Genomic DNA, 12082 nt, shown 5'->3' with positions numbered 1-12082 from the left:
CAATCATGTAGAATTGAAGAAAGAAGAATTAAGTTCCACACTAGCTATGTGATTTTGGATGAGTCACTAGCTTACAGCATGTGAGACAATAGGGTAACAGTCAGCACACTTGCTTAGTGTCACTTTCTTTATTTAAAAAAAAAGACTTTTTTTTTTTTTTTTTAATTATTGAAGACTAGTTCTTAAAGACAAAATTCACTGCCATCCAGTTGGTTCTGACTTATAGCGACCCCCATTGGGTTTCAGAGGCAGTAAATCTTTACAGAAGTCAATTGCCTTGTCTTCCTTCCACGGCGTTGACTACTGGGTTTGATCCGCCAACCTTCTGGTTAGCAGTCAAATGCCTTAGGCACTATGCCACCAACCACTCTGTGGAAGGAAGACTGGGCAAACTACTTCCACAAAGATTTATTGCCTGGGAAACCCAATGGGGGTCACCATGAGTCAGAATTGACTGGATGGCAATGAGTTTGGTTTTTTGGTTTTAGTTCTTGAAGACTAGGTTAGGATGGTTTTGATGGTTACTGTAAAATTACAGCATGCAAATCAAATTTGTAGTATCATTGGTATATAATTTTGACTTAGTGATTCTTGGAAGCCTTACACTTTGGGACCATACATTGTAAAGCAATGCCCCAGTCAGATGCATGCAGTTCAGTAGAGCTCCTGAAATTCTAGGATCACAGGGAGGGCCTAAGAAGCCTGTAGACACCCCTCCCCCACCTCAAAGATTTGCCACTTTCAAAGGATCCCTAGGGAAATGGCTCAGTCAGGTGACTTTCTGAAGTATCGAAAGTTAGCTTTCTGGCTTACATTTTTTACCTTATTTTTCCCATCTTCCTTAAGAGGATTTCAACACCTCAGAGAGAAAAAGATGACTTAGAAAGTGAAAATCCAATATCTACTTAGTCACTGGCCCTCTGAATTTGGGGGTGGGGGAGCAGGGGAATAAGCAGGACTAGAACATTCTTGCCTTTGTGAGTACAGGGTCAAAAATCTTCTAAATGTGTTTTTATTTTTTGAGAAAAGTGTATAAACTATGCATTGAACCCATGTTTCGTTAGATTTTCAGAAATGCTATTTTAAATAAATAAACAGACAAATGAATTAATCAGCTTGAGACAAGCAAGTAGGCTTGTATTTTGACCAAAAATTAATATACACTCTAGACCCTATAGTCCCAGATGTTCTAAGAAGATATTCTGTATCTTTTGATATTAAAGTCACAATAGTACTAGTATAACATTACTGAAATCCTAGGTTAGCTATAATCTTAGGAGGGACATCAAGGTCATGTTGCATGACATAGTCCACAAAAACAGTGTTCTACATCTACTTTGGTGAGTAGCAGCTGGGCTCTTAAAAGCTAATTAGTGACCATCTATGATGCAACTATTGGTCTCTCCTTGTCTGGAGCAAAGAAGAATGAAGAAGATCAAGGATGATAATCCAAAGGACTACTGGAGGTTGGGCTATCTACTTCTGCAGTGATACCGCCTCAGAAACCCAAGGAGGGGTCACTATGAGTCGGGGCTGACTTGACGGCACACAACAACAACAACATTGGATCATGTGAACCCCTGCCTCCCTGACCATGAGACCAGAAGAACTAGATAGTGCTTGGCTACCACAGCTGACATCTCTGAAAGGGATCACTATAGAAGGTGTGGAACAAAGTGGAAGAAAAACTGGAACAAAATTCAAACTCATAAAAAAGACAAGGCTTACTGGTTGGATAGAGATTAGTGGAACCCCTGAGGCTATGGCCCCTAGATAAACTTCAAGCCTGGAAATGAATTCACCCCTTTGGCTCAACTTTCAGCCAAACAATAAATAGGACTATAAGATGAACAATAATACCAGGAAGTATGCACACCTTAGAACAATCAACCATACAAGATCAAAAGGGCAACATTTGCCCAGGGACAAAACTCAGGAGATGGGAAGAAATAGAAAAGAATGGCAAAAGAAATGATAAACACAGGGAGGAGGTGAGAAGAGTGCTATTACACTGTGGAGATCATAATGTCATAAAACAAAATGTGTATCAATTGTTGAATGGAAAACCAATTATTCTGTAAACTCTTAGCCAAATCATAATAAAAGGTTATTTAAAAAAAGAAAATGAAAACTGGAATATTTCAGAGTAGGTTGCAGTATAAATTTAGTCAGACATTTTGTAATGAGGTTTTTTGTGTTGTTTTGACCCCTATTTTAGGTTTTCAGAGTATTTAAAGGAAGCAATCATACTCGATTGGAAACTATTTTGAATCTGTGAAATAAATGTAATTTCATTTTTAATCAATGTTTAAATATTAAATAAAAATCTGTTTAAAATTTCATTTATTAAATACACAGCTTTAAAAATTGAGCATTAAGTTAAAAAATGGAAGAAGAGGAGAAGAAAGAAATCCTGTTTCATAACAATTTATTTTAAATTAATTATTATAAAAGTTTTGTCCCCCTCATTAATTAGTTTTAAATCCTATCAATGTTTGATTTACTTGCTTGTATAATCAAACTGAGAATGGCTTCAAAATCATACTTATATGCAAAATAAAACACAATAGTCATGACTAAATATTTAAAGTCATCTATCAGTAACATCCTTTCACTAAATCCCTAAACTTGTTATTATTATTATTTTTTTTTACCCAAGACTTTCTTATGAAACACGAATGGAAATTTCTTTTGAACAAGACAGCCATAACTTAACTTAATACTTACCATCCCACTCTGGTGGTTGTCAGGTTGATATATCCAGCCTGGTTCATTAATATCTTGCATTAAGCAAAATGAAAGAGTTTAAAACTCAGCCCTCTCATTCAACATGACATGCTTCCTTTTAGAAATTGTGTCATTTGGCACATTACTTAGGCTCCCTGTGCATCAGTTGTCTTCCTTTTGAAAATAGAAAGTTGTAGAAATAAAATGTGATGATTATATCTGAAGGACTGGAACCTAGGTCCTGGCACATAGGAACCACTTAATGGATGGTAGCTATTAGTATTATTTTCATCCAAAAATAATTTTCCTCTGGTTTACCCAGGAAGTCTTAAGAAATTCACAGCAGACTCACACACTTCTAATGAAATGAACAAACTTCAATTTCACAAACCAGTACAGTGATTTATGGCAAATGTGATGTGAACTCTATTCTATTCACACATATGGAGTGCCAGCTAAGTCTAAGCACAGCATTGCACAGACACGCAACACAGCCCAATGCATGTTTTAAAATGATCATTTAAAAATTGGGCTTATATTATTCATATCATTTAAAAGAATTCTGCCATTTCACTTTTTTCTTGACCATAACCTCATGAAGGAGTTCTCGTGGCACAGTGCCTAAGGAATTTGACTGCTAACCAGAAGGTTGGCATTTCAAACCCACCAGCCACTCCACTGAAGGAAGGTGGGGCAATCTACTTCCATAAAGACTTACTACCTAGGAAACTGAATGGGGGTCACTATGAGTAGGAATCGACTTGATGGCAGTGAGTTTGGTTTGGTATGGGGGATGACCCCATGAAAAGGAAAAAGTTCCCAGCAAATGGTGGGTTTCTGAAAATGAGTGTTTTCACATCATTATGTCTCCTCTGTTTACGCATATATTTATTTTGCATTATATATTTTCAGTATATGCTAGAGGTATGGCCTATGATATGACTGGACTGAGTCAGGAGAGGAGCGGGGGCTTTGAAACTGACAGCATTCAAATAGTGGCTCTCACAGAGAAAGTCCCACTAAAACCGTATTAGGGTCCTTAGAAATGACCCAAGAGTTAGTGGCTCCCATGGAACTTTGTGGCAAGACAATAAATAAAGCCAGTTTTACTGTTGTTGTTGTTGTTGTTATTTGCCGTCGAGTTGGCCCCGACTCATAGCGACCCCTTCTTGGGTTTCCGAGGCAGTATCACTACGGAAGTAGGATTGCCCAACCTTCCTTCCGAGGAGTGGCTGGTGGGTTTGAACTGCCAGCCTTCTGGTTAGCAGTCAAGTGCTTTAGCCACTATGCTACCACAGCTCCCAGTTTTACTAGATCCAGCAAATACGTTTTGCACTCACTCACTACTTACTATGGCAGATAGTCTATGGAAAGGCGTCTTATAGATGTAGATTGGACATTCTAAGCTACTATTTTACCTGTGGTCTTTCTTTGTAGGCATATGATGGGTTAAACTTGGCAACCACCCGCCTCACCAGTATGTGTGGAAGACAGCAGCTGACTAACCCCATCACCTCTTCAGGAAATACGCTTTCTGTGCGATTTCAATCTGGAGCTTCCAGACAGAGCAGGGGCTTCCGAGCTCACTTTAGGCAAGGCAAGTGCCATGTGGGTCTCCTGGAGGCACAGGCAAACTGTTCTTAGTGCCTCTCTTGGTGCTCCAATGAAATGACACTGACCTTCAGAGATTGGCAACTGCTTTCTATTTAACATGTGAAAATTTAAATAGAACAAGGAAATATGACTTGCAATTATATTAACTGTTTATACTTTCAGCTTTGGCCTCATCTAATTTAGATGATGCTAACTTCTTTTGGATAGGGGTATATCACAAACAAGTTTTCAGAATACTGAAATTACCTGTAATACTAGAGGCAGTACAAAATTTTTTCCTAAATTCATTTATCTAGTCTTTCTCCAAGGTTTTGTTCTGGAAGGAGATATACCAATGTAAATGACAAGGCTTGCTGTTGATGTAGTCAGATTTTAACCGTTGACGTAGTAAATAATTTCCTTGGCTCAACTCGAAGAATTAAAGTTGCTTTCCATTATTTTTCTTCTTAGATTACCACTTCTCAGTTTTTCCTTCAAGAACTTTTCAGCCATTGCCCTCCATCTGGTCCATCTTAGAGATGACTTCCTTTCTCCACTGTCAGTGAGGGAAGCAACCATATTGCCGGAGCGGTAGTTGCTCTGCTTCAATACAGCTCTGAATTTTTATATCGTGGATCTGTGTCATAGTCATTTAGTTTGCTTCAGTGGACTTACTTGTATTGTAGAGGAAGACTTCTAGTTGAGGGTAGTCTCTGGATCAGCGTAGACTTTATGGTAAGGCAGACTGCATAAATCAATCACTTGTAGTGCTTTCAAAGAGAGGTTTCAAATGCTTTTTGTTTCATTTAATGATTCTCTTATGTGTTGCTGCAGAGCAAAAAGTCCCTTCTTACCTCTTATCTGGACTATTTTAACAGCCACCTCAATCTCATCCAACCTCACTCCATTTGCCTCCAGAATCCATTTGTAAAAGTCTTGCTCTGATTATGTCATTTAGAGTTCCAAGGTCTCTCTGGCTCAACTCTGCCAAGAAAATGAAGCCCCAAATCCTCCACATGTTATCCAAGGGCCTTGGAACCTGCCTCCAACCTATCTTTCCAGCTTTACCTCCAACACCCATGCTTTGGCCAGGTCTGCATAGATGCACCTCTTACCCTACTCTGTGTTGTTGCTCAGGTTGGCTTTTCCTGGACTATTCTTCCTCCCCCTCCAATTCCTCATTTGGCCTCTGCCTTCTCCCGGAGATTTCCTCTTATGCTTTCAACTTGGCTACAAGCTCTCCCTCTTCTGGACTCTCGTTGAGCTTTGCAGTTCTGTAAAAGGCAGTCATCCTTATGAAGGCTTGTTCAATTGAGTATTTATTTTCTTAAAACAATAGGCCATTCATCAAGAGATTATCTGTGTAGCTAAAATTTATGAGTGGATAGAGTAAGTGAATCAATGCCAGAGTTTTATTTCAATTTCAGGCAATTCATAGCCACTTAATCTGTTGCTTTAATGGCATGTCCCCATTTCCTGTCATTTAAAAATATTATTCTAAATGTAAAGTATTTTCCCATTTCTCATTGTTTGTATATGACTTCCTTGGCATTCATTTCTGAAACAAGGAAAATAATATATTTTTCATGCATCAAATTATTTGCCTCCTAATTGTTTTGTACAGTCAGTAGAAATCAAAAGTAAATAACATATATGTATTTTTGTGTTCTCCAGCCTGTGGAGGCTTCCTGCTCACCAATTCTTTTGATACTATTTCCTCTCCATTGTTCCCTAACAAGTATCCAAACAATCAGAACTGTAGCTGGATAATTCAAGCTCAACCTCCATGTAAGTAATGAAAATGAAAAAGGAAAAATAGTATTTCTAGACCGATCATGTCTGTGGAGAAGACGGTGTATGAGTATTATTCTTATCTCATTGGTAGTAAAAGTTGATGACCCTCCTCTTCTGAAAGTCCCAAATCCTGATGTGCACAACAGCATTTTTTTTTTTTTAAAGTTTCAAGATCTAGCTAAGGAAAAGAAAAACAAAAAACACCTATAACTTTGCCACAGTGTCAGGCATGTGAGATTGGATGTAAGCAAAAATTGATCAATGATTTTTGACATATGTTTCTTGAGTGTAGTAGATAGTTACTAAATGAATGTTGTTGTTGTTGTTGTTATGTGCCGTCGAGTCGGCCCCGACTCATAAGAACTATACACTGGTAACTCACAGATCAAGAATGCAGTGCCATGAAACTATTGATCTTCAATAAAGATAGAAATTAATTATAAAACTTGATCTCTCCTGCAATGCATGCATTGGAAATATCCCAGCACAGACCTAGAAGAAGCACTTAATAAGTGCTCACTTATTTTCTTTTTTAAATTGTAGTGTATTAATTTCTGAGCAGATAATCCTCTGGTAAAAAGTTTTACTTTCTACATTTTAAAGATAGTGAATATGAGGAGACCCCTAAGGACACAGCAAAATGGTTGCAAAGGGTGTGATCTTGTTTCAGATGAGCCCTATCCTCCTTTGAAGTTATCAGGAAAAGTTTATGATTTTTAGACATAGTATGGAAATGCATTAGGTTCTTGACTCAGCTTCATAACTAATGACCTGTGTGATAACAGGCAAAACCCTTAAGCTATTTGGACCTCATTTTCTAATCTACAAAATGAAGGGTTCAGCTTACATATTCTCTTAACAATTTTCCTAGTGATGTTAAGAGTTAATAAGCCGATAGTATCTTTATTGACATGCATGTGGTTGGAGGCTGGTGATGTAATCCTTAGCCAATTGCAGACCAGGAGAGTGAAGGCCCAAAGAAAATTGCCAGCCAGAAATTGAGCCATAGATAAAGCAGCCCCCTGCCTTGAGCAAAGCAGTTTTGTGCCTGAGGGTTATTTTCTAATGAGTTGTAAAGCACTTAGATGAAAGATCTCCCCAGTTCAAGCTGCAGCAACAGGAAAAGATCATATTCTGAAGATTAGGGATCCTGGAAGAACAACAAAAGGAAAATGTACCCAGGCACTTGCTGTTGTGCGAGTAATTCAAAGCTTTCTTTATAAATGTCTCTGAATCTCTAGGGCTCTGGCCTTAAAATAAAGCTTGTGTGCTAGGATGTGTGAGCCAGCAAGAAGAGTGTCTTACTTACATGCACATGAAAAGATTTGGAATTTACAGAAATTATTCTTTCAGATAAAAATGCTTACAGGGGGAATACCACAATAGCCTATATAAAAAAGGATTCTTTCCTATCATCTTTCAACCAGATATCCCCCCATGCCTTCTGGAATGAACGTACCCAAGAGCATTCTCTTATTTACCACTACCCATATTTCAGATTCTGCAGACATTTTAGAAAATATTGATCCTGTTACACTTCAAAGGGAAACCTTCTAGCATAGCAGTTGCTCCTTTTTCTCTTACCCACTAACCACCTGTGCAAATCTGCCAGATTCTTGTTTCCCTGCTGGAGAATCCTCATACGCATTTATCTGAGGTAAAATTTCACTCCCTTCTATGTTTTGTTTGCCCGTACTTTATTAAATAATCTCTCTCTCTCTCTCTTTTTTTTTTTTTTTCTTACAGTTAATCATATAACTCTCTCCTTTAGCCACTTTGGGCTTGAAAGCAGCACAGAGTGTTCACATGACTTTTTAGAAATTTTGGACGGCAGCTACTATGATGCTCCCCTCCGAGGTACTGTGGTTTTCACTTATTTATATCTGTAGCCATGGATGTGTTTTATTTATATAAATACATCTTTATAGTCTGCCATTAAATGTTAGCATGCTTCCAATAAATACAAAGAGCAGCACAAACCAAGTAAAGATAATCAGAGGGTAAGAAAGCAGGGCTTAACGTGGGATTCAAGAAACTGAGCTTATTTGTATTCAAAGGAAATGAATAGTTTATGCGTATTTTTTAAAAAATTAAAAGTTACAACTTCTTGAGATAGTAGTGAAATGTAGCCCCTTCCAAGTTAAATAGCATTCTGTCAGAAATTTTGTGTTAAGTTTTGACAAAAGTTCTTATTCAAATTTAGTATGTTTTCTTCTGGCTTTGTCATCGGTGGGGGGAAAAAAAGAGTATGTCATTCTATGTGTAAGACATACTGTTGCCCTTAAATATTGCTACTATTTAGTTTCTGAAGTGGCCTCATATACAGACACCACCTGTCAGTGGAAGCTTGCCTGTTGCTGTGATGCTGAACATGTTTCAGTGGAGCTTCCAGATTAATATGGATGAGGTAAAGAAGGGCTTGGAGATCTGCTTCTGAAAATCAGGCAGTGAGAACCCTGTGGATCCCACTTGTCTGATCTACATCCTGACCGTGCAGCATTTGGTTCTGTTGTGCATGGAGTCATGATGAGTGAGAGACTGACTCGATGGTAACTAACAGGAAGCTTATTTCTGAAATGTCTGCAAGGAATATAATCTCAGTTTATTTAACTCAAAGAGGTATTTTCTCTATACCTTTAAGAATTTTTGAGTTTCACCATACAGGTTTCTCTTGCCCCACTAGAATACCAATACCATCAGAGAAGGGATGTTTTGCTTATTGCTTCATTCCCAGTGGCCAGGCCATAGTGTGCACTAAGTGAATGTTTTACGCTCTGTGTTCATCTCTGATTATACTGACTGAGATCTTTGTCAGTAAGCATTTGACCAAGATGAGGGTATATCGTTTAACAAACATTTACTTAGCACTTAAGGAGCTCTGATGGTGCTGTGGTCAAAACACTGGGCTGCTAACCAAAAGGTTAGCAGTTTGAGAGTTTGAACCCACCAACACTCTGTGGAAGAAAGATGAGGCAGTGTGCTTCTATCAGGATTTACAGCCTTGGAAAACCTAGGGGGAAGGTCAACTCTGCCCTATAGCGTTGCTATGAGTCAGTTGACTTGATGGCAATTCCACACGAGAAGGATAAACTTCTGGGTATCCAGGGCTGTTGAATGTGCCATGTTTTGGTTTTTGGTATATAGCACTTACCTTGTCCCAAGGAGCTCTAGTGGTGCAGTGGTTAAGGCATTCAACTGCTAACCCAAAGTTGGCTAGTTGAATTTATGAGCTGCTCCATGGGAGAAAGATGAGGCAGTCTTCAATAAAGATTTATAGCCTTGGAAATCCTATGGGAAAGTTCTATTCTGTCCTATAGAGTCACTATGAGTGGGATGGGTGGGTATCTTGTGCTAAGTACTATTCTAAGCATTTTATAAATAGTAACTCAGTCAATTCCAAGACTTTTAGGATATAGGTATTATTATTATTATCTACCTATCCCTTTTACAAATGGGGAAACTGAGGCACAGAGCTCTTAAGTGACTTTTGATAGGTCTCATAACTAGTAAATGGCAGAGCGAGGAGTTGAATCTGGGAGCCAGTCCCCAGCATCCATACGTTTTTCTCTGCTATGATAGACTGCCTATAAGTTTTAGCCCATTTGTTTATGCAGATCCCCACTGTGCTGGAGATTTTAACTTGAGTTAGATTTGGAGCCAGATCATCTAAGTTTTCCCTATGGTGTAATAATGTTGTTCATCATACGCTTGTAGTTTATCTTAATTTTCAGGTATTCTGTTAAACACTGACCCTGATTTAAATGGTTCTCTTAATAATGATTTATTCCTTTTGCTTTGGTCTCTAGGAATTAGAGGAGCGACTTGCTTTTGAGAAATAATGTCCTCTGCCATGTCATCATTTGTTTTCTTGTTGTTATCTTTACATGCAGGCCGTTATTGTGGCATATCCATGCCTCATCCCATCACTTCTTTCAGCAATGCCCTGACGCTGAGGTTTGTCTCTGATTCTAGAAGAAATTCTGATGGTTTCCATGCTTTATATACTGCATCATCATCAGGTAAGAGAAATTAGCAAATGTCTCTATTAGATAACAGAAAGAAATGTGGCAGAAATCCTTGGTTTATCATTTGGGACTCTTCAGAGTTGAGGGTCCATTTCCTGAGATGATTTCTGTGATCTTCCAAATTAGGATTAATATACTTGTAACTTCTAACAGTGTGAACAATACAGAGAATTGGCTGGAATTATCTGCCCTCCTTTTCCTCTACGCCGCACGATGGTATTATCTTGGACAGCCTGCTTATCTATGTCTTACCACTCTCCTTTACGTAATGATTGTTAAGGAAACCCCTGACTAACAATGTCAAAGATATGTCTTATGGATGAACAACAATGTAGCTCTTCTCCAGTGTCCCTGGCCTCCTTCCTAGGACCAGGTTGGGCCTATTGTTACTGATGGCACCACTGTGGCACATAGGGAGGAGGGGAAGGGAGGTCCACCTAGCACTCAGTTGATTAACCAAGAGAGTGCCTGGTTGCCAGCTCTTGGCTTCCTTGTTAGGAGTTAAATGCCATAGAACACCTACAATATTTATGTATGTGTCTTTCACTGGTCTCTTCACGAGGAAAAGCTGGAATATTGCTTTCTGTTCTAGGCCAGTGTTGAAGATAATCCTGATCCGAAGTCTTTTATTACTGAAAATTACAGTTCACAGGCAGAAAGGGCTTTTTGAAAGACACTGCAGAGATTCCTCTGATTCACCACTGATAATTGCTGCTTATCATACATGGCATGGATTAGTAATTTTTCTGGTGAAACATGGAAATAAGATATTCTTTGATGCTGATAGTAGTTCTTCTAGCAATCTTTCTCCATTGTCTTTTGATATTTTATATTCAATCTTTGCTCTGGCACTCACTTCATTTTCCTTTTCTTCTAGCTTGTGGTGGAAACTTCCACATGGCCGAAGGCACATTCAACAGCCCTGGCTACCCAGAAGTTTATCCTTCTAATGTGGAATGTATCTGGAACATAGTCAGTTCCCCTGGCAACCAGCTCCAGCTGTCTTTCATGTAAATCCTTTTTTTGTTGTTATTTATTTTTAATGGTGTATTGTTTCAGTGTTAATGAATCTGCAGGAAGGAAGTGCTGTTACTAATAGGATGGACAACTAACAACGTATGTGTCCAGGGAACTGTTAGAGAATACACTGGAAGTTCAGGAAGTCTGTTTTCAAATTTTCTCTTTTAGTCATAGTTTGGTTATAAATAGTATTAAAATTCTCTGCAGAATAGTTCTAGAGTCCTGCCTATTACCACCAGCAGTACATTCTTAGCTCTTGGTGAATTTACTTGTAGAAAGTTAACAGACATTCTTTCTTTCAGCAGAGAGTCCCCAATCTCAATTAGTCCTTCTTTATCCATCGACTCCCCACCATATCTCCACCCCCAATCCACCTTTCTTTTCACTAGAACCAGAAGAATGATTTTGGAATTTAGTAATTGATTGATAAAAATTACTCTCATGTTCTTAATTCATCTGTAAGACTTTTGAATATCAACTATGGATATGGAATTAACAATAGGGCTCTACAACATTCTGAGTCATTTTAGACTAAATCAATCAGCAACACTGGTATTTTTCAAAAGTAGATAGTATACAGCATATAGCAAGCGAAATGGGATTTTAAATCAGTCAGTGTACAAGTATCTATGCCATGCCACAAAGGTAAGAGATGCTTAGTAACTATTGAGAGATAAGGCTTTGGTATTAAATTGCCTTCTTTAATTTAAAATTGTTTACAATAGTAAATTACATATTATTAGCTTGTGGCTGAACTTGCTATTTCTGCTTTAGAAGGAATTATAAGTAATGTATTGTTGAAAGCAGAGAATTGTTATGAGGATACCGACCAGTTTATTTAAAACAAAAATGAAAGAACAGAAGTTTTGCTACTCCTCTTAGACATGTTCTCCTGTGCATCAAGAACTGATTTTAAAAAATGA

At 38.2% G+C, this 12082-nt stretch overlaps 1 protein-coding gene across 1 annotated transcript in view; it reads left to right on the top strand.

The window, feature by feature from the left end:
- Positions 1 to 12082, top strand: part of CUBN (cubilin) — a 413126-nt gene that overhangs the window by 229984 nt on the left and 171060 nt on the right. The window contains exons 32-36 of the mRNA XM_007936404.2: positions 4165 to 4324; positions 5995 to 6108; positions 7861 to 7971; positions 10005 to 10133; positions 11017 to 11149. Of these exons, the coding sequence (XP_007934595.1) occupies positions 4165 to 4324; positions 5995 to 6108; positions 7861 to 7971; positions 10005 to 10133; positions 11017 to 11149 (647 nt within the window). The remainder of the gene's footprint in view (positions 1 to 4164; positions 4325 to 5994; positions 6109 to 7860; positions 7972 to 10004; positions 10134 to 11016; positions 11150 to 12082) is intronic.

The sequence above is a fragment of the Orycteropus afer genome, unplaced genomic scaffold (genome assembly GCF_000298275.1).
Source record: "Orycteropus afer afer isolate SDZICR_OR568_19922 unplaced genomic scaffold, OryAfe1.0 scaffold00035, whole genome shotgun sequence".
Lineage (NCBI taxonomy): Eukaryota > Metazoa > Chordata > Mammalia > Tubulidentata > Orycteropodidae > Orycteropus > Orycteropus afer.
This window is presented reverse-complemented; position numbering and strand designations above follow the sequence as displayed.